We start from the raw sequence: 23,265 nt of genomic DNA on the forward strand, positions 1-23,265 counted from the left end.
ATGAGCCAGTGTATGTGCAGCTGGCCAAAAAGGCCATTGGCTGGTGGTGTAGATATCGGCAGAGACTGTCCCCCTGTCTACACCAGGCAAAGGTGAGGCCACACCTTGAGTGCTGTGTCCAGTTTTAGGTTCCTCACTAGAAGACAGACCTTGACTCTGGAGCATGTCCGCATTCTGGAGTGAGTCCAGAGAGAGGCAATGGAGTTGTTGAATGACCTGGAGCACAGGCTCTATTAGAAAAAGCTGAAGAAGCTGTGGGTGTTTTTCTTGGGGAAAAGGAGGCTCAGGGGAGACCTTATGTCTCTCTACAACTGCCTGAAAAGAGATTGTAGACAGGTGAGGGTTGGTCTCTTCTCTTGGGTAACAAATAATAGGATGAAAGGAAATGGTCTCCATTTACACCAGGGGACATTTAGATTAGATTTTAGGAAGAATTTCTTCACTGAAAGGGTAGTCAAGCATTGGAATAGGCTGGCCAGGGAAGTGGTGGAATCACCATCCATAGAAGCACTCAAAAGGCATGTGGATGTGACACTTGAAGACTTGGTTTAGTGGTTGGACTCAATGATTTTAAAGCTCTTTTCCAACCTAAACAATTCTATGATTCTATAAAAACACCCACTACCAAAAAAAACCATCATAGGAATGTGTCCTATAGTGGTTAAAACATTCTGTTTGGTAATTGGATCTGGTGATGTTCTCTCATATACTTCACTGGTCCCCAAGTATCCTTTAACTTCTGCCACGAGTCCAGATAGCCCACATCATATCTGAGCTATGTTTCTTAAGGTAGATGGAAATCCTGCTGTAAGTCAGGAATTAGGAATTGTTTCTAGTTCCAGATGTGCCATAGACTCATTCTAGATTTGATGCAATAAACAGCTCTTCAAGAAGATAAAGTTGATTTAAATTTACAAGAAGATGGCAGCTTTTGACATAACCTCAAGATCTGAAATGGACAGGTTTGAATTATCATCTATTTCTTTCTACTTTAAGGCAACAACCTAAATAGTTTATCACATGGATTCCTGTGGTAAGGCTACATATTACATTTTCTGAGTAATATGGTTAATACCAGATGGGTGGTAATCCCATTGTTTAATTAATTTGTGTTACTCTGTGGTTTTCAAAATGGACTCTGACTCAGTCACAGTCATTGCTATACACAAAGTCTAAGAGAACTCCATCGCAAACACATCTATTGTAACCTTGGAAATAGAGCACAAAACCTGAAAAAAAACAAAGGTAAGAGCCAAGTTAAAGAAATAATAGGGCAGAGGCAGTTCCGCTGTGGTTTGAAAATTACTCTACTATTGCAATGATACTGCTAACTTTTCCCCCAATTCCAAATGAGGAGTTCAGAGTGCACAAGTATAATTCTATTAGGGCAGATGTACATGGGGAAGAAGAAAACATGTTGTACATATTTTTCTATGGATTGTGAAAGTTAGTGGTAGATACAAATAGCAACACGGTACCCATATCTGACAGTTTTCTTAAGCAATTACATAATACCACACTGCATGGCATTATGGTTTTAAATCCCTTAGGAGAAATGGCAGAGAACATTTTGTAGTCTCTTGAGAGATTGGTTATGCTCCAGATGACATCAGTTCATCTTACACTTTATAAATCAGTCTAAACAGAATATGATTTTCCTTATGGAATAAGTTTGGTCTAGAAAGCTGACTAAGGGCAAACAGATCAATGAACTCTTCCTTAACGTCTGTATGTTCTTCTCTCTCTTCCCAATTCCTCCCCTCCTCCCCAGATTTTGCACTTGAAACAACTTGTGACTCCATGAATTTACTTTTCCTGTCTTTTCCTTGTCTATGTGGCTACTTTGCTACCGGTGATCCCATTGTGGCTTAAGGAAAGGGGAGTATAGATAGATACATACTCAGCTACACCCTAAACTAAGATACCATCTCTCAACCTCTCAATTCTCTGTCTAAAAATTGATTCAGTTTGTTTAATTTGAAATTAATGTGTCTTCCACTGTATTTCCCTTGGTTACAATAATTATCTATCTGGAAGGAGATATTCACCTCTGCTTTATTAGATGTTATTACTACCAAGAAGCCAATCTCAGGGAAATGAACAGTATATTCCCATATGATTTTTCATAAGGATGCTTCTTTCCCTTCTAAGCTGCTATGTACTTGGGCATTGTCTTATTGGAGTTGTTTTAATTCCAAAGACTACAATGTGCATCTCTTGCGTTTTGCAAACTTGAAAACTCAGAAAATAAAATGAGACTTATGCACAGCATCTTATTGTTTGCCTTCATTGCACTGAGTTAGACAATAACCTAGGAATCTATCCACTAAAGACACTCTCTATTTAACAATGTTTCTTCATCTACCTCTGAGGTTGTCACAGCTCTGAGGAAAAAAACCACAACAGCTGTCCATTCATATTGTATTGGATACTTACAACTGCTTCTACAACAAAGGCCAATTAAAAGGAAGTAATTATAGAATTATTAGCATGTGGCTTGGAAGAGGCAAAGGCAAGAGCCATTAAATATTATGACTTTTAAGATGTGAAAGTATGCGAAAGACCATGAACATCTGAGGCTTTACCGGGTGAATTAAGAGATGGGACTTTTTAATATGGCAGACCAAAGCTGTATTGGGGCACAAGGCTGGCTAGCTAGCCAGCTGTAGCAGGACCACCACTCTTCTTGTCTACCTCTATTTCTCTGCTACTAGAAGGGACACACAATGCTGATTTTTCTCTTGTTAAAAATACTTCATGCAATGTTCCACAGTGAAAAACTGTATAACATAGCACTTCTGAAACACAGACTAGGAGTACAATAAATCATAGCACTGTAAAACAAACAGGCAGAAAATTGAGACCTTCTTTCCCAAACTAAGCTCCCACATTTTAACATAAAAATTGTTATGGATTCCTGTCCAAATGGGGACTTAACATTAGATAACTTAAGTAAACCACAAGGTATTCAGTTTACCTTCAGTGCTTTAAAACAGTGAGGAACAGTGAGTCCTGGGAAGTCAGATCTGTGGTTCCAGAAAGTCTACATATTTCAGTTACAAGACCACTGAACTGTTTCTCCTGGCTTAAAATGAACTTCTGCATATGGCAAAGTGCTATTCAATCCCAGTGCATCATTAAATCATTAAAAAAAAGAGAGAGAGAAAAAAAAAGATACATTTTTGAATTCTTTTCCAGACAACTTTCATTAGCCTTTTAAAGACCTCCTATAAGAACACAATTGAACTTTGTCTATATCCATCCATACTATGGTAGAATACAGATTTGACTCACTTTAGGGCAAAAACCAAAAGAGATGGACTAAAGAAATATAGACCAATGCTCTCTGAATAAATATCCAAATATCCTTAAATACATACTTGCAACAAATGCATTACAATTGCTATAGCTCTTCTGAGTTGGCATGGCAGGATAGGGAGATGAGAGCAGTGGATGTTTTCTACCTCAGTTTCAGCAAGGCTTTTGACATTGTGTCTCGCAGCATCCTTGTAGGTAAACTCAGGAAATCTGGGTTAAATGATAGGACAGTGAGATGGATCAAGAACTAGCTGAATGGCAGAGCTCAGAGGATCATGACCAGCAGAGCAGAATCCAGGTGGAGGCCTGCAGTCAGTGGCAGTCCCCAGGGATCAGTACTGGGTACAGTGTTAGACAGCCTGTTTGTCCATGACCTGGATGAAGGGACCAAATGCACCCACAGCAAGTTTGCTGATCATACAACGGGGGAGTGGCTGATCCACCCCAAGGCTGTGCTGATCTTCAGTGCAATCTTGATAGGCTGGAGAGCTGGGCAGAGAGAAGATGAGATTCAAGGAGGGCAAGTGTAGAGTGCTGCACCTGGGGAGTAATAAGCCCAAGAACCAGAACAGGCTGGGGCTGACCTGCTAGAGACCACCCACTCTTTTTGTCTGTGTGCATACAAGTTTGCATCTGCTATAACAAATGTGAGAGAAATGCTGCTCTCCTAGATTTTTAACTGCATAAATTGTTTAACTAAAGTTATAGGTTAAGTTAAATGCTGTTGAATTGAAGTACTGTTTTAAATGCTATTAAATTAAGTGCTGTTGGACCTTTGGGCTGTATTCCCCTTTATCCTTCCTCATTCTATCTTCAGTGTGCTTTGACCATCGGGAAAGTAGTAGAGAGTGCCTCTAGAATCTGTTATATTAAACCTGTTTTTACTGATACTTTTGTTAGTGATTCTTTAAATAATCTTAAAACACTCATTCATGACATGGGTGCAAGTGCAAACCAGATGAATGGATGTTTGAGAAATCACAACTTTTTAGAATTCCTATTTAGTAACAGAAAAGGTATTAGGATAAAAAGTGGTATAATGGTGCACTTGACAGCACTTTGTCAAGTTAGCTTCATTATTTATTGTTTCTAATCTCTCTTTCCTGTGTTTCTTCAGTGAGGGTCTGAACACAGAATCTTACAGGGTAGAAGAAGCCTCCAGGGCCTGCAAGTCAAGCCTCCTGTGTGAAGCAAGTCCAGCTGGAGCAGGTTGCCCAGTTGAGTTCTTAATGTTCATTCTCCTGATTATTCATTTTAAATATTCATTTGATGCAGCAAAGTGTGAAAGAAAACACCTTAAAATAGGTCCAAGCTGTAAAACCAGAGAATTGGCAGCAAACCTGGGCAGTGCATCCAATACTTGTATCAAATGGAACTTTATGAAATAAGTAAGCAATTGTTTAGACTTCCAGCTGCCCTTGCTCATTTTGCCTGAACAAACTTTATAAAATTCTGCTCTTGGGGGAGATTTCCTAGAACAAAAGATATGTTGGTTTTTTTTCACTGTGGAGCAAAACACTAATTTTTCTTTTCTAGCCAAGTAAATTTCTTGCAGGAATATTGGGATTTTTTGTGCTTTATAAAAGCACAGAAAACCAGATGAAATAGTTAAATATAATTGTATTTCATCCCAGAACAATAGCTTGAAAAATGTAATGACCATTCATAACAGTGACTGTGGGTCCAGCTTCTGGTAAAAGTTTGTCTCAGTTTAAGACTATTTAAAAAGTGGACAATCTGAAATGAACTACCTCCTCTTATAGCTTTAACCAGTCCATTTCTACCATAAGGAGAAACAAATATAAGTAGATGTAAGTGAAAAATGAATGGTTTACTAACATGCGGAACAGAAATAGGCAAAAAATAACAGGAATCACCAGTAGACACAAAACTGCTAAATCTCACTGGCCCTCCCGGAAAAAAGAGAAACTTAAAATGGTGAAGTGATCGCCCCTCCAGGATGGTGGCCCCACAGCTGGCAATGTGGTTTGAAAGACAAAGGGAAGCTGGTGACAAACCTGTCCTGCGAAGGCAGGAGCTTACAAAAGCAGTTCTGGCGGCAGACGGAAATCATGGGCATTGCTGGGGTGTGACTCTGGCCCCGCTGTGTCAGGCTCTGGTTCGCTGGGTGTTGGTGCTGCTGTTTCTCTGTCTCCTGTCATCCACTGGACTCTGCTGGCACTGGCGCTACTATTCCTGAGCCATCAGCGTGTTGGGAGGGAGCAGCAGGGAAGAAACAGTGTCTCAGCACCGAGGTGTGGCGACCTGACCCTGACTGGCTCAAGCTTTGCACAGCCGACAGGTGTTGCAGCATTCGCTGTCAAACAGGTTCTGATTGTAAAATGCAGCTTTTTGGGTTGCAACTGTTGTGAGCCCAGAAAAACCCATCTGAAACAACATGTGCCTTGAGCAAATGCCATGAAGGAAGAGAGCACTTTGCTGGGGTGCTCCAACATTTTAAAGGGATTGGCACCACCTCCACCTACAGTGCAATTCTGTTTCTGGCTGTGGCGCTGGGCCTTAAAGTGTCAGTAACTATTTTGGGCACAGATAGATATGGAATCCAATAACATTTTGGGTTACCCAAGACAGAGTAGAGCACAAATGTGGAATTCTCTGCTTTCAAACTACTGTTGGAATATGGCCATGTCTCTCACATTTATTTTTTTTTTTCTGCTAAGGTCGCTTCTGAGGGCCAAGTCTGTTTAATCAGACATTATCTTTTCAGATGTTCAGATTATCTTTTCAATATGGTCAGATGTTCTGACCATATTGAAGTTTACCCTACTGACTAAATTCTCTTCTGTTAATTATGGCAGATTTCAGCATATATGTTTATAAAACATGTCTTCGCAGCACTCACAAAAATTTCCAACCTTTTTCCACCTGTCTCTTGAGGTTACCATAATTTATTACTATTTATTACCTTTGTGACACAGCTTATAAATCTTTGCAGCCACATTCTGAAGAAGTCTTCAAAAGACTTTTAACATTTTTAGTTGGCATCCTAGGAAAACAAGGCTTATGCAGTCATGCTACCTGTTCCTCTGTTTGCTCATCCCATTGTCTTTGATCCTGTTTTTCAATTTCAGCCAAATCTGATTGAAAATAGAGGTCTCACAGACATTACATCCATTCAAGTAGAGTAGAAACACACAATTCAATGCTTGAAAGTTAACAGTTCTGTTCATTTAGCTTGAGAACCTTGTACTTGGCTTGAAACAAGGCACGGTGTGCTCTGTGTCTTATGCAGGGGAGTTCAATGGCATGGAACTGGGCGGGACTTTGGGAGCATTACCTGGGCACAGGTTGTTTGGGGAAGGCAGGAACTGCAGGTTCCATGGCCTCCAAAACAATTTGCTGTTGCTGTAAGGGCGGCAGCTTGCTTTGACAAGTTCACGGCTTACAAACAAGGATGGTGATGACAGGTGTTTTAGGGCTGATGGTTCCACATGGGAACAAATGTCCCTGTGGAGCCTGAGTGAAATAAATGGGCAGATCTTTCTCCTTTTTAATGCCTTTATTAAAAAGAATCGGCTCAGGTGGGGAGAAATCGACGGATCGTGCCCACGCCACCGTTGCTCCCAGGCGTGGCACGGAGGAGGAGGGTGATGCAGCTTTGTCCGCTGGTCTGCAGGCAGAGCTGGGGATTCCGTCCTCACGGGAGATTAGCAGATTCCCCCTTTTTGGTCCAACATCTCGGGTCGTCTCTCTAATCAACATCTTTTAGATTAGGGTGAGAAGCAAAAAGGATCTAAGCAGGCACTGGACTACGCTCCCATCCTTAGACACCACTTAGGTCCCCCTAGTTCTATGTTGGCTTGTTGATTTTAGGGGTTTTCCTGGAAAACTGCAAAATTTGGTGCAATGCATTTCTCATCTGCATACTGGCTCTGATGCCACTCCCATTCTCCTGGTACCTGCAGGGTCCCTGGCAAGCATCAGGGGGACAATGGTTAATCACCAACCATCTACAAGTAATTGAAGAAGAACTCTTAACAATGAAGCTAACTTAACAGCACTTGTCTAACTTGTTTTACTCTGCAACCTTAAAAAAAAATAGATAACTTTTTATTCATAACACTGAGGGGCTGAGCAGTACCACACGGTGAGGGCTCAGGGATGAGATTCAAGGATTAGGGATGAGCCTACCAGCCCGGGGCGAGAGGGCCCAGCCGCAAGCCCCGCCCGGCCAGGTAAAGGCTGGACCTAAGGAGGAGCGTCCTCACAGAAAATGTGATTCGACATTAGAATGGATTACCCGGGGAGGTGGTAGTCACCGTCCCTGGGAGTGTGTAAGGAAAAACTGGACGTGACACTCCAGTGCTGTAGTCCAGCCGACATGGTGGTGCCCGGTGATGGGCTGGAACAGGACGATCCCAGATGTCTTTCTCCAGCAAGCTCATTCCGCGATTCCCTGGGTTCGCGCTGCCCTCGCTGGGCGCGGTGCGGCAGCGCTTGGCCCTCTCAGGCCACCGTCGAGGGCGGGCCCGCGCCGCAGCCATGGCGGCGCCCGTCGTGCCGGAGAGCGACAGGTACCGGCGCTCCGGCGGCGCCGCTCCCGCCGGGTCGGGCCGGGCCGAGCGGGGCGGAGCAGGTACCGCCACGATGCCGGGGCGCAGCGGGGCCAGGACCCCTCTGACACCCCTCCCTCCTTCCTCCTAGCATCCGCAGGGCCGTGTCGCTGCTCAACACCGTGGACCCGGGCCGGTTTCCGCGGCTCCTCTCCCGCCTTCTCCAGAAGCTGCACCTGAAGGTTGGCAGGGCGCGGGGAGCCGGCTGGGGGTCGTGTGGCGCTGGGCTGGCTGAGCGGGCGGGGCGGAGCGGGGACTCGGCGGGGCTGGGAGGACGCAGAGCCGGGCCCGGCCGGAGTTTGGGCAGCGGAGCCGGAACACAACCCCCAGCCCGCCCCGCTGCTTCGTAAGGACTGTAGATCTTGATTTCAGTCGTCACTAGTTCCTCAGAACTGTATCGGGGACAGGAAGTAAAAGCCGGAAACGAATGGTGAGACGGTGAATGGCATGCGAGCTAGTGATACTTGTTGTAGCCCGCCTCCTCCAGGTGCTGGTGCCTCCGAGAGCGCTGTCGGAGGACACGCGAGTTGCTTGGCTTTTTGCACAAACCCTCCTCTGCCCTCACGAATGTTGTCCAAGAAAATCGGATTTGATACCCGGTTTGCAAAAAGCCAGTGATTACACACTCGAGTGAGACATTGATTATTTATTTCAGAGTTGTGCAGGCGCGATTTTCAGTGGTATCCCCCAAGGCAAGTGCCCCAAGCATCAAAACTTTGTATCGTTTGTATATTTTAGCAAATAAAGGCTTTGCTGTTCATTGGCAACAGGTTACATAGTGCTTATTTGTTAATATTCTGTCTTCTGCTGGTTAATGATTATCTCACTTCCCACACTAATTAGTCTGCATGCTCATTCTTTCTCTTCTCTGGAGTCAGTGGGCTTCTTGGGTTTGTGGTCTGTGAGCTGGTGGTCGCAGATTCCCCTGTGGGAATTACCTTTTACCCAATCAGAGCTAATTTCAGCACAGTTGTTGAGTTGGCTTCATCAGTTTCTCCCTTATCTTGGGAGTTCTGCCAAAAGTCCTTGAGGCCCATAAATTCTGCATTCTTTGTGTTCACTATCAGTGGTACATCCTTCTTCCCAGGTTTTGTTACCCTTCCCCTAGGTCTGAGGTCACTGATGCATGTCAAGCCCTAAATCTTAACAAGGCAATTCTTCCAACAAGTATTTTGTCTTTCTAAAACGTTCATGTCACTCAGAGCTTATTAGCTGCTCTATGCTTCATGGGTTATTTAATCTTTCTTCTTGATTAGGCTTGAAAGTATACAAAGATCCACCATCAAAGAACATTTTTCTCAAGAAAATGTTACATGTTCTGCGTTTTACAACACAATGGAAACACTAAATAGATGTTTTATCTATTTTTTTGTATTTGTAGATGTCCATCAACTAAAAACACCTGTTTGTTTTTGAAATACAAATGAAATACAGAGCTTTTAGTGAATATTTCTGTCATCTTCGCAGAAGATGATTATTGATTGCAGAATCAAAAGAAATAAAATTAAAAAAAGAGAAAGTAAATCAGTAGTCAGTTTAATTTCACAGTGCTCAAATGTCAAATGCAGACTAACTCTAAACTTTGTACTAAATATTGCATGGGAAATAAAAATGAATCTTACATCAGAAATTACTTTCTTAATTTCATCGTCTTACAGTGTCAGATTTTTTAAATTCCATTGTTTTGTATTTAGAAAAAGTATAAAAAGAAACACAGAATTTGTTTTCTATACACATATACATATAGACTGAATGGTAAAATAATGTAGGAGCAGCATGGAAAAAAATGCAAATATATTAAAGATTATAAACGTGAGACTGTAAGAACTCAGCTGCTGGGTGGTTTTTTTTTTTTTTTAATTAACATCACTAGCTTGGATGCCACTGTTATTGCAGAGAGTTTTCTCTGTTTTGCATGCATATTAGCTGTTAGGTAACAGGAATGCATCGCCAACTTTTGTTTGTTTGGTTTGTTCTTTTTCACTACTCCATAGCATTTTAGTAGCTCTCCTCAGTTTTAACTGGCATTTACATGAGCTGAAGTGGTTATTGTAGTTCAGCCCACTCAATCTCATCAATAGTTTTACTTTCTAAAGTACCTAAATAACTAGTTAAATTGCTGGAAGCTTGAAATGAACTTCCTTGCCTTAACAAAACAGACACTGGGAATTCTGCAGTTTCCTTTTAACAACTAATGATTCAAATAATGTTTCCATTTTGATACTCTTGTTATAAACATTGTGATCATTGAAAGTTTTGTGTAATTGCCTTTTGTGTAAACTGCCAATTTTTTATTTGGACAGCTAAATTGTTTTGCTTGTCTAGCTTTGCAGTTTTGGATCTAAATGTGGTGTTTGTTAGTAATTGGGTTTTAAAAGAAGGCAATATCTGAATTTTAAATTACTATTTAATTTGCCTTAGTATAGTAAATACAACTGCTGTATTTTAAAAGTACAACACATTTTCAATTGTCTTCAGTAACTCATTAGGCTATAGATTCAAATTTGACTTTCAAAATAAATATACATTAGGCCTTTATTTCCCTTGCAACAGCATGGGTGATTTTTAGAAGAGTATCTAGGATGGAAGATGCATATATAACTAACATAACTACAGTTTTGCTTTCTGTTTTCTGGGTGTGATTTAAGTAATGCAGTTCGTATTTGCCTTATTTTTATTCATAAAAGTTTGTTGGAGATGATCTCATTACTGAAAGAATAATATTTCTGTAGTGTCTGTGAGGCACAAAGAGAAAGCTTTTTGTTCCAATGTATGTCAGATAATCCTGTGGTACTGCGGTAGCTTTTAATTTTGATTTTCAGTGAGAGGAATTGCATCTGCTTTGTAATTTCTGTTTATAAACAACTGTTTATAAAGATGAGGAGAAAGTTTTTGTTTTGATAAATACATTCTTGGTCCTTAAATTAAATGTCAGGACTAACCATTTTTGTACTTCAGGCTGAAAGTACCTTCAGTGAAGAGGAGGAAGAAAAACTTCAAATAGCTTTTTCATTGGAAAAACAGGATCTTCATCTGGTTCTTGAAACTATATCATTCATTTTGGAACAGGTATTTTGTTTTCACCATTAGGCATTAATAAATGTATTTTTTTTATCCAGCTATAGATTTCAAAAATAGGACAGTGAAGTTAAAAAGGAATTAGTGAAAATATATCTCTAGTATATTTTGTATGTTTTAGGGTTATGATTTAACTACTTTTTGTTACATGCCTTTCTGATTTTGATGGGACTAGGTGCCTTTGTGCAGTGTTTTTTTCAGCTGAATATTAGTAATATAAGTGAGGTCTGCAATGCTCAAGGGAACTCTTGATAATAATGAGATATATTATTCTCTCTTATGCATCGTATCAAGCCAGCCATGCATTTTTTAAGTCCTTGTGAGGAAAATCCTAGATAACATTACTGACCACAGCTTAACTTACGTTAGGAGTCAGTTATGGACAGTTTTCATGCACAGAAGCCTTCAGTACTGAGGTGAACAGGCACAACTAATGTAGCTCAAGAATTTGGAGGAGTGGATGACTGCATGGTGTAGTATGGTGCAGTCACCTTGTAAACAGAGAAGGTTTTCTGATTCTGTGGTCTACCTCTACAAAAGCTGTGAAGCTGTTGTATTACCCAGTAAATATGGTAACTGTTTTAAAAATTGTTAAGCCTATGCTATTATCCATCCATTTCATGCAAATATAGAAAGTGGTGTCTTATACAGAGGGCATGCATAATGATGGTCTTTTGGTGGATTTAAATCTGGTCCTTTCTTACACATGTCAATTTATGATCAGTTCACTTAATTAGCACATTCCACTGCATTAGAAAGAAAACAAACTGTCCTCCTCATGGCTCCCATCCACCAAAAAATCAAAATAAAACATGAGGTCACCTCCAGACGGAATTTTTAATTTTCATCTCAGCAAAACAGCAGAATTGCCTGTTTACTGCCTTGTCCTGATTTGTTCAGACTGGTTAATTTATATTATAATTATTGAAGATGAGCAGATAAAGCAGTTAATTCTCTTCATTATTCTTTTGCATTAAAAAAAAGAGGGAAGAATATTAATATCTGCCAAAAAAAAGATATTTTTTTTGTGGGCTACATGTTGTATGAGAACTCTTCGTTTTCCTGCTGATAGCTGTGCTTCTTGGAACAGGTCCTTGTTCTGTCAGATTACAACTGTTTTAACAGCAGTTTGCTCTGTGAAGGCATTATAGATAAAAAGACTGTTATACAGTCTTTGCCATATATGTTGCTTCTTTTTTTAACCTGACCTGGTGGTGACAAAGTCCTGTTTTGAAAGCGAAGATATAGAGTGTCTTCCACAAAAAAATTGACACTAGTAGGGAGGTGATATCTAACCCATTCAGTTTAGGCAAACTGTTCTTGGTTTTTCAGAATATCGCCTTGTAGGTTAGTTTTGCTTGAATGAATTGGAAAATTGAATTTGGAAAATTTCTCCTTTCTTAATTGTCACAAGGATAGCTTCAAAGCCTGTCTGATTTTCATTGACAGCTGCTTTGCCATTCTGTACAGTGGAAACCTGTACGTATACTCAGATCTGACTTTGTCTCTATTTTTTTTGTAGTGTGTCTGTCTTGGGAAGAGTAATTTGTAACACATTTTTGTTACAAATTTGTTTGTTTATTTGTAATCACATTTTGAGATAGTTACAGTTTTCCATCTACCAGGTAAGATGGTTAAGGTGAAAAGGATGCAGATACTTCCCCTAGTGAAGTTGCTAGTAAAAAGCTTGTGTGAACACAGTGGTCATTTGTGCTAGAACATATTTGCTACGACTTGTAGAACAGCACTTTGCAACAGCAGTTATTTTTCCTTTAACAGGCAGTCTATCACAATTTGAAGCCTGCTTCACTGCAACAGCAGCTACAAAGCATTCACCTGGATCAAGACAAAGCTGAAGCATTTGCTAGTGCATGGGCAGCTGCAGGTCAAGATACGATTGAAAAGTTCAGGCAGAGGGTTTTGACCCCTCAGAAGGTAATGTGTGTGGTTTTTCTTCTGAGAGAGAATAAAGTTGTATTAGTTCAGCTTAAAGCAAAGAGTTTAAACGAAGGTGCAAAGTTTGTGACAGGCCAGGTCACTTACAGGTACTAGATAAATGTGATTGAGACAGTTGAATTCTGTTGTCTTCAAGAGAAGTTACGTGTTAGCTGAGCTGCTGTAACTGAGGGAGCCCAGCTATATATGCACTATTAGCAGCCTGCATACTGTTTGTGAACAGGCTTAACAACGTGCCATGGGGACAGTGTGTCCATGAGCATTTGTGATGATTGAGCTCATCAGGCCGGTCATTCTCTGTGCTTGTGTTTGAGCTTCTGCCATCCTTAGGTTTATAAGCTGGGTAGTGAATTTGGCAAAATACTTATTATAATTTTGCGGTGTTTTTCTATGATGGCATATAATTTTGCTTCCTATGTGCCTGTTTCCGCTTAAAACTTGCTACAAGCTTTGGAAGTCTCATTGTATCTTTAGACATAGATGTCTATATCTATTACAAGGTATAATAACATAATTTTGTTGATTCATAATAACCCTTCAAATGCATAAGGAATTGTATATAGAACATAGAATTGTATATAGGATCAAAGTTTACAATTTTAGATTACAATGATACACAATTTAGGTATTTATATTGATTTAGAAATTATATTAACTTACTTCTTTGTAGAAAGAGATGTGTAGTCAATTACTAATACCCTCTTCAACATGTAAATACAGGTGTATTAAATAATTGATCCTATAAATATCAGTATTTATTTACATGGCCATATATTAATTCCCAGTTTACATTGTTCACTTCTCTTCCAGAAGCAATATTCTGTACAGAAAAAGAATGACTTTTATGTTATCACAAGTTCCAGCAACATAGTCACAGAACAGTTGAAGCTGGGAGGAACCTCTGGAGTGTGTCTGATCCACCCCCTCTGCTGAAGCAGGGGCATTTAACCCCAATTGCTCATGACCATATCCAGACAGCACCTGAACATCTGTGAGGATGCAGATTCCACAGCCTTCCTGGGCACCCTTTGTCGGTTCTTGGCCACTCTCAAAGAGCCTAAATGTTTTCCTGTGTTCTGAGAGAGCCTCCCGTGTTTTAGTTTGTGCCTGTTGCCACTTGTGCTGTTACTGGGCCTTACTGTAAAGAGCCTGGCTCAGTCTTTATAGCTTTCCTTCACATAAGGAGTTAAAAAGCTCTCTTGTGGCTTCCTCTTATATGTGAGGTGCCCTTCCCTATCCCTTCCCTGCCCTTCCTATTCCTTCATCATCTTGGTGGCCTTTGCTGTACTCTTTACAGTACCTACATGACTCTTATACTGTGGAGCCCAGCACTGATTATGCTACTCCAGGTGAGACCATTGTTGAGTACAGGGAAAGGTCATTTTCTTCAGTCTGTGGGCAGTACTCCTGGAGCAGCCCAGGATGGCTCACTATTGACTTGGTGTCCACCAGGCGCCTCAGGTTCTTTTTCACAAGGCTTTTTTCCAGCTGGACAGCGTGCAGCTTGTACTGGTGCTTGTCCCCTCCAGTGAAGGAGACATTTCACTTTCTCTTGTTGAACTTCATGAGGTTCCTGTCAGACCATTTCTCCAGCCTGTCCAAGTCACTCTGGATGGCAACACAGTCCTTTGATGTATCAACCACACCTCTCAGCTCTTCTCAGACCTCACCTGGAATATTGCATGAAGGGCCGGTTGAGGGGCCTCCAGCATGAGACAGACTCAGATCTGTTGAAATGGTCCACAGGAGGGCCATTGAAGTGATTAAAGGGCAGGAGGACCTTTGCTGTGAAGACAGACTGAGGCAGTAGGGGTTGTCCAGCCTGCAGAAGAGAAGGCTCCAGAGAAACATTATTGTAGCTGTTCGGTACTTAAAGGGGGCTTACAAGAAAGATGGAGAGAAATGTTTTACCAGGGCATTTAGTGGCAGAACAAGGGGCAATGGTTTTAAATGGAAGGATTATGGATTTAGACTGGAATAAAGAAAGAAATTCTTGATGAGGGTGGTGAGACACTGGAGCAAGTTGCCCAGAGAGGTTGTGGATGCCCTGTCATTGGAAGTGTTCAAAAGATTGGATGGGGCATTGATCAACACGATCTAGTGATCAACATGTTCCCAGTCCATGGTGGGAAATTTGGACTAGATGATTTTCAGAGGTCCCTTCCAATCCACACCATTTTGTGAGTCTGTGAGTGCTAGTTGTTGGTTGATTTTTCTTTTCTCTTTCACGTTCTTTTAAACATACACACTGGCTTTTTGGTTATCATTGCATATTTGGTGTGGACTGTTGCTGATGTGTTGAGGTGGTGTGCAGCACCACATATGAGTTCAGAATTTAGTTCACATGGGATTCTTTTGTACTTTTGCTTACCACGTGCCTCCTGCACATTAGTAACTCTGGATTTTCTTTATTAGAAGCTTTAGTGGGTGTGTAAAGGGTTTGCTTGTGTGGATCCAGGTGCAGAATCTGGGTCATGATTAACATTACTGAGGTCTCAATAGTTCTGTTCCAACACATACACAGTGTCCCTGCAGACATTCACAAGACAGAGTTTATGAAATAACTAAGATCTCTTTGGAATTTTATATTGTGTTTTTCGAAAGTCTGTGTGACAAAATAATTCTAAGTCTTTCCTGACACATGATACTTAGAGGTTGTCTGTTTCAGAAGTATTGAAATGGTGACAGTACAGTATTTTCTGCTGTGTACACAAGGACTGGGCTGTAATCTATTTCTGTTTCAAAAAAATTAAAAATGGCAGACAGTTTAATTCTTTTTTTTATTAAGGGTGTGGTTTACATATTAAGAGAACATTGGAACCTCTATGATTGGTTGGGTTATGGCCAAAAACTAGTGGGTAACTGAGTGTCCAATTTAGTTGTTTCATAATAAAGCAAAAAATTTTACTTATGCCATATTTGAGAGTAGTCCAGTGCATCTTTTGGCTTGCAGAAGAGTTCAGGTTTGGACTCAAGACCACTAGTAATTATGAGAAATAATTTCATAATTTTTCTTTATTGATGAGCTATTTCTCTTAAATCAGATTCTTTTCTTGCCTGAAAACTACACATTGTTAAAAAGTAGTATTCTGAGTTCTGCATCTGTCAGTTCTGAGCAAGAGGTGTAGCTGGTAATGTGCTGGTTGATACCTTCATTAGGCTGACAAGTCAAATTGTGTTTATTAGAGCAGCAGAACAAGTATTTCCTGGAATACTGATTAGGTGAAGCTTTCTGTGTCATATTCAACACCATTTCTAATTGTTTGAGAAAAACTGTTTTCTCAGCAGAGGTTTCTGAAATTTTTTGTGCAGACTGCTTAGTAGATAGGGATGTTATTGACTTGAGAAATTAATACAAAGTGTGGAGTTAAAATAAAGCTGTACTGTTTAATACTATTTCTCACTTCATCTTTTCATTTTTCTTTGCTGAATTATTGCCAGTCTTCAGCTGCACAGAGCTATTAATTATGTATATTCTGCTGTTGCATTAATTGGTTCTTTGGTCCTTACTCATACGGCAGTGCCTTTATTATGTTATTCCTGATGATGATAATACAATACTAGTCAATTAAAATGATGGTATTTGTATAATGCTTTCCTTTGAACACATTCTTAATCTGGCCTTTAAAATGATAGGCTGCTGATAATAGTTTGATAACAGTCTGTTCCAGTTTTTAAGTCTTTTCTTGGTAATGTACAAGTTTAGAAATGAGGGCATGCTGATCAGATTAAAAAATATTTTTTCCTCCCTGCAAAGAAGAGCTGGATTTTTGATAGGTTTCACTATGAATTCTCTTGGCAGTTTTACATCAGTTTTGTTGCTTTTCTCCACTTCTCCTCCCCTTAATATTATGTTCTCTGTATGTGTTTTTGTATTCTGCACAAATCTTTGTTTTAAAGGCAGATCAAGCTAAGTGCTTCATAGCTTTCTGGTTTTGGAAAACTATTCAGAGTATTGTTAAAATATATGTAATGAAAAAGATAAAGGTCCTATGTTGCCAAGCAAGAGGAGTTTTTTATAGCTTTCAGACAGCATTGCTTAATATAATGATGCGTGGGAATGCAACTAGTGAAATTATGTACCTAAAATTCTTGACAGAGCTGTCAGTTCTGTATCTTGAGTGCCTGTTTGAAGCCATATGGGAAAAACTCTGAAAGTAATTTTCTCAGAAACTGGCCTTCTTGCTAATGGGTGTATATGTAATGTTAATGTGCTAAATTCCCTCTGCTAAATGCTGGCACATCTACAGAAATACTGTGAAACACATGCATCCTGTGGTTATGCCAAAAAAAGAAGAGAATTGGTGTGCTCTGTGTGTGTATGTCGTGGCAGAATTTTTTTCTCTGATATCAGAAGAATGCAAAATAAGGAGGAATACAACTCAAACTATAAGAAATAATTTTACAGTTTCTTGTTAGTATCTGATTAACTAGTTGTTCTTACAGTGACAAGCTGAAGTCACAAAAACAGTGTTGTGCCTGTGGGCATTGTCACAGTGAATTGTGAACCAGCTTGCATAATGCGATGCCAGTGCACTCACAAAGAGACTGCAAATGATGAAATACAAAGTAAAAACACAGTTTTATGTCTAATGAGATTATTTTAATCACCCGCTACAGCACAAGTGAGTCTTATTCTTTCACTCACTCAGCTTTATTAGTAGGAATTTTAATTGCTTACAGTTTTTAGGTACTACTTCTTCAGGATTTTTTTTTAATGAGTTGCTTCCTATCCTTGTCCTCTTCTGTTTTCTACCAAGAAGGTACAAGTTACAAAGGTTGGAAGAAGGTAGATTCTGAGAAGGTTTTGAAGATCTGTAAGTTTTGTTCTGTTCTTACATGCAAAATAGCATTTTAAGAGATTATAGAAATGAGTACTGTCCTTGTCTTGTGTAACTTCCTGTGTAATACAAAACGTAATTTTTCCTCAATATGTAAAAGAGCTTTTGGAACAGGAGTGTGGTTGTGATTTCAAGGCTTGAAATGACAGGTATCTTCTGAGGATTTTTTTTTATGGTTACTAAAAATGTTTGCCTTATCTCTAATTAAAAACTGTCCAACTTAATCTTTCCTCCACTGGATCATGTTATATTTTCTGCTAGATAAAAACACCAGTCAGTCATGACTTAATAAAAATGTCATAGACTGGTGTACGTTTTTGCTGCAGCAGTGCCCACAAATTAGCCATAGATGGAGCACAAAAGGAGCGCATTTTCCTTTTTGCACTAGATACTATGGTTTTTGAAACTGGAATGTTGTTTCTAATGTTTATCATGGAGCCTCTTTCTGTTTGCTTTCAAGCTAGCTGTTTATCAGTAAAAATAGTGAAAGATGAAAACTTGCAGTAACTTCCATTAGGGGAAAGTCTTTTGAAGTTGTTGCAGCTTAGCACTAGTTTTACTCTACCAATGTCATATTATTTCTTTTGTATCCTTCCTTTTGAAGCATACTGGTTCTTTTTGGTGTGTCTTTTTCCTGATTTCCAAGGTTAAAGAGCTGAGGGAGTTTGATTTAAATATTGAACAAAGAAGTCTGAAAATACCACTTTTCTTGGTATACATGCTAAGAAAAGTGTGCTGAAGAGAAAAATGATTTTATCCTTGAAGACAAAAATGGGAAATCAGAAGAAATTAACTTCTAGCTAGTCTGAGATGAAGAATCTGGTTAATCTTAAATATTCACTAATAAGGTGCATTTAGGTGTGTAACTTGTCCATATCTTCCTTTTAGAGTTAAATCTTAGCCTTTTCTATTTTTAGCATGCTCCTAGTATCTTCTGTGAGAGGTAAGTGAGGTACTGGCTCTTTGTTTTGCTCCTGTTGCTTTTTCTAACATTAATTACAAGCTGAAATGAACAGTTTATAGAGATAAAAAAGCTTACTGCTCTTCTTTTTTTTTTTTTTTTTTTTTTTTTTACTGCCTTAAGTTACTGATGTTCTTTGGGAAAGTTATGCTGAGGGTTCCAGGAGTTGCACAGCAAATGTGATGTGTGTGTTCACATTAGCGAAGATTCTTCACATTCAGTGCCTCTATCTCACTTGCTTGGTTTAATCACTTGACAGTGTCTGTGACCTAACTTGTTTTCAGTCTCTTGATCATAACAGTGCCTTCTTTTGAGGCCAAGATACTTTTCTTTCCCCCTGGGAATTGTGCTCCATTTCATCAATATTTTACATGATTCTGTAAATTTATTGTCTGTCTGCCTAGCCCAATCCAACTCTTTCCTTGCCTTTATACTACAACTACTTTTATGTCTAGTTATTCTTGTCTGTTGGTGAAAAATATAGTTCCTCCTTTTTTTTTTTTTGTTTGCCTGTTTGCTGACAGCCTCACAATATCGACAAGATTAAGGCAGAATCTGGTTTAACATTGCATTCTAGTATTGTGTCTAGGTAGATAGGATCCATCTGGTGATTCTTACTTTCTTTTGTTTCCTGACTGAGAAACACTGCAAAAATATCATTAAAGTTTCAAAGTCCAGTCTTTAAAATTTAGTGTGAGTCACTGCAGTTGACTATGCCACTTCTGCTTAACTTGACTGTTATGTGTTATGTGTTATGACTGACTGTAACTACAGACTTGTAATGCATAAAAATCTTCAATTTATTGTACTGAATCTGTTATGTGGCTGAGTAGTTGTACCTACGGTTTTGTTGACAGTTACATACCATTTTATGGGGACTGCTCTTGTGTTAATTTTGAAGATTTGTGTAATACTGTCAGCTGAAGATGCTAGTCACTCATTTTGTAATTCATATATATAGGTAAAATATGAGTGTTACAAATTTTGAACCTGCCATGAAAGAGTACTTATCACTGAAATTACAAAATGCCCGAGTAACCGATTTATGAAATGGAGATGCTGAATTTTATTGAAGTTGAATGTGTTTGTCCAGTAGAGGGACATTTTTTTAACTACTGTATACTTTATTTTCAATTTTCTATTAAAAAATAGAAATCTTTTTCTATGGCTGTTAAAAATAGAAAAGGGGGAAAGGACTGCAGTCAGAAATTTCATGCAACTATATGAAAATCCAGCTGTTTCACAGTAGGATTGCTCACCTGTGGAGGAATTGTTACAGTGAGACCTGCTGGAAAGAAGCTGCAGCATCCAGAACTCTTTCAGAGATATTCATGCCACCTGACTTCAACTGATGTCAATAGCAACAATGGAGAATAGAAATCAGTGTGTTTGTGCAGTCATCTCCCAGGCTCACAATGCTCCAGTTTCCCATCAGGAGAAAACTGGTGTTTGATCTGGGGCTTATCTTAAAGGAAACACTCTCTTCCTGATTACAGATTATTTCTGTGATGAAGACCCTACCTGTGTTGATTGGCAAATTTTGCCTGTCAATTATTGCCTTCTCTTAAAAATTTTTCCTTTTTTTCTGTTTTAATGTTCATTTCCTCTATTGAGTACACTTTTGGCTGCATCCTGCTGATGTCTCCTCTGCAGTAATACTCTTTTCTTGAGATGGAGAGAGTTTTTGAAGGAGTTAATAGTCAGGCATGTTTTGTCACCTTTAAATCATTCCTAAATTATTTCCATCACCACAGCTGGCAAAATTGATATTTTCATGTCTTATTTTGATTTTTGATTCTGGAGTGCTGTGTTTGCTGATGAAAAATGGAATTGGCACCTTCAGCTGCAAATTTTAGAGAGAAGAATTAATGGTTTCCTCTGGTTTTATGCTGGTGTGATTACACAGGTATGAAGAAATGCATTGTAGGCCAATGGATTTTTTAATATGTAATGCACATTTAGTCCTCTCCCATCATACAAAACTGATAGTTAATATATTAAAACTATACATACATGTATATTATACATACATGTATTTACATAATATATTAAAATTATACATACATGTTGCAATACTTTCTTTAAGTGAAAATTATTCATTTTTTTAACTGTTACTTAGTGTATTTTGTCTAATTGATTATTGAAAGATGAAGGGAAGAGATAGTCAAACTTTAAACATGAGTATTTTGATTTTTGCTTTTTCCAATGAATTGAGGAATATTTTGTCTTCAGTGCAGGAACTAAGTGTGGAGTTACTCTTTCAAGAATTAAACTGAGTGAAAGGATGGCCGTACTCATTTTCTTCTAGGTTATTTGCTTAGAACAACCAAAAAATATAAGTGAAAGAACTGTGTTAGAAAATTTCTTATGTTGTGGAGTATTTATTTCCTTGAAATATTTTGTTGAGTGGAAAATGTTTTGTTGTCAGTGTGATATATGCTATTGTAATAATATGAGAAAAAGATTTCCTGAAGATGTTTTTCTTATCCCGTTGTCTCTTCACTGTTCATAACAGTTCCAGTTAGGATAGGCTTAAAGTTCATAAACAGCTCTTTCAATTATTCAAGGAAATGTTTTAATTTTCAAGTTGGGCTATTCCTCTGAAATTAGGGGGAGAAATAACTGAAGTGAATGAGTTAATATCTGAGATAAAATGACAAAATTATGATTTCATTTGTCAAAATAAGATGTAATTTCTCTCCTTTTGTAGTTGTTGTATTTGGGACATTATAGTCCCTTGCTAAGTTACATTGGGCAGAGTCATTAAGTTGTTCATTTTCCCCGTTACTGCAAGCAGCAAAATTATGTAGTGCACTTTTTCAGTTTGTCAGGCTTAATTTTTAAGGTATAGTTTTTGCTCACACTGGGGCTATTCAAGGATAGTTCCTTTTTTCTTCAGCTGTGAGAAATCTACTTCCTCAAGAATAGGCTGAAGGTTCAGTTTTCATCTCCCTTTTATGCACTCTTCGACAGTGTTGTTTACTCATTCTTAACACTAAAATCGTAGGCGTTTAGGCTTCGCAATCTTAAGATGTCAATATTTACTTTTAACTATAAATTAAGGTAGCCTGTTAAGTAGGGAGCCTTGATGTAGTGAAGCTGAACTTACCTCCAGAGTAGCTGCTGTGTGTAAACTGAAGATACATCACATTTAGCAGAAATAGATGAGGAGACTGTAAGTTTGAAAAATAGTGCTGTGCACTTGTGCATTATTATGGTGTTTTTAATAGAAAGAGCTTCAAGTGTGTAAATTTCTTTCTCAGGCTATGAAAAGCATAATCTGATGTTCAGTAACACCGAAGTTATTACAAATACCAGATCATTTTGAACTAAATGGTCTCTCAAAATAAGGATTAAATTATTTGAAAATAAATGGGTGAATCTATACACCAGTGGAGCATGACACTAATTTCTATATTGCTGTAACTGACCTACTTTATCTGCTGTAGTTCGTTAGGCTTGAGCCTAATGGAAGACTTTTTTCTGTGGTACCTGTAAAAAAATGAGCCAGTAAGAAGTTATTGGCATTCTGTTCCCTTTATGCAGTTTTAAAAAATCTGAGAAAAAATGAAGTCAGTTTCTCTACATCAGCATGTCCTCAAATTAATCAGACTGCCTGAGAATGGAAGTAATTATAGATGCACTTAAACTACCCTGAAGTCAGTCTTTGAGTATGGATGTAAAATCAGGAGACCTGGATGTTATTTCTTAGCTATGCAAGTCTACAGAAGCATTCTGTGCCATAGAAAGCTGCTGACAACCAAGAGCAGGGATGTTCGTGTTAATTAAGTCTTTCAGCACCACCAGTACCAGGAGGAGCTGACCCCACAAGGAGAGCCTGCAAGAGAGCTGAAGAAGAACTTTTTACAAGGGCGTGTAGTGATAGAATGAAGGGAAGTGGCTGAAAACTGAGAAAGGGCAGGTTTAGTTTAGATGCTAGGAAGAAATTCTTTACTGTGAGGGTAGTGAGGCATAGCAATGTGTGGCCCAGAGGAGCTGTGGATACCCCATCCCTGGAAGTGTTCCAGGCCAGGCTGGATGTGGCTCTGCATAACCTGGTCTAGGGGAAAGTGTCTGTGTGTGTGGAGGAGAGGGGGTTTGGAACTAGATGATTTTTAAGATTCATTCCAATACAAACCATTCTATGATTAGAAGCACTTAGCTTTCTGCCGAGATCTGAATATGCAGAAGGAATGGTAGGATTTATTTTCATTTGTGCTCATGTTACTGGCTTTTAATTCTGACTGTGGGCTACAAGCTCAGTTTGCTTCAAAATTCTCTTCAGACGTGTTAGAAGGCTTTAGCAGTTCCTTAACAACTTTGTGGTACTGAAAATCTTTTTCTACCTAAAAAGGCACACGTTGAGCAGTTTTCTTGCTTTAGCAAAGTTCAAGCAGACGAACTAAACTGTAGCCCATTGACAGTAGAAGAGATACTGAATTGAAATGATACTGTTGAAAAACTATATTATACAGTTGATTTTCAAAGAGTACTATTATATGGTAATATTACCACATTTATTTACCAATTACCTTTA

The 23,265-nt window shown here is 39.0% G+C and overlaps 1 protein-coding gene across 4 annotated transcripts in view; it reads left to right on the top strand.

Annotated features, from left to right (window-relative positions):
* Nucleotides 1–7,657: 7,657 nt before the first annotated feature.
* Nucleotides 7,658–23,265, top strand: part of COMMD10 (COMM domain containing 10) — a 104,168-nt gene continuing 88,560 nt past the window's right edge. The window contains exons 1-4 of one of the 4 annotated variants that reach the window (XM_064403750.1): nucleotides 7,658–7,853; nucleotides 7,984–8,074; nucleotides 10,851–10,961; nucleotides 12,750–12,905. In XM_064403750.1, coding sequence (XP_064259820.1) covers nucleotides 7,702–7,853; nucleotides 7,984–8,074; nucleotides 10,851–10,961; nucleotides 12,750–12,905 — 510 coding nt within the window. In that variant the 5' untranslated portion in view covers nucleotides 7,658–7,701. The remainder of the gene's footprint in view (nucleotides 7,854–7,983; nucleotides 8,075–10,850; nucleotides 10,962–12,749; nucleotides 12,906–23,265) is intronic. The other 3 variants (XM_064403751.1, XM_064403749.1, XM_064403752.1) reach the window with 3 other exon arrangements.

Source organism: Passer domesticus, chromosome Z (genome assembly GCF_036417665.1).
Source record: "Passer domesticus isolate bPasDom1 chromosome Z, bPasDom1.hap1, whole genome shotgun sequence".
NCBI lineage: Eukaryota > Metazoa > Chordata > Aves > Passeriformes > Passeridae > Passer > Passer domesticus.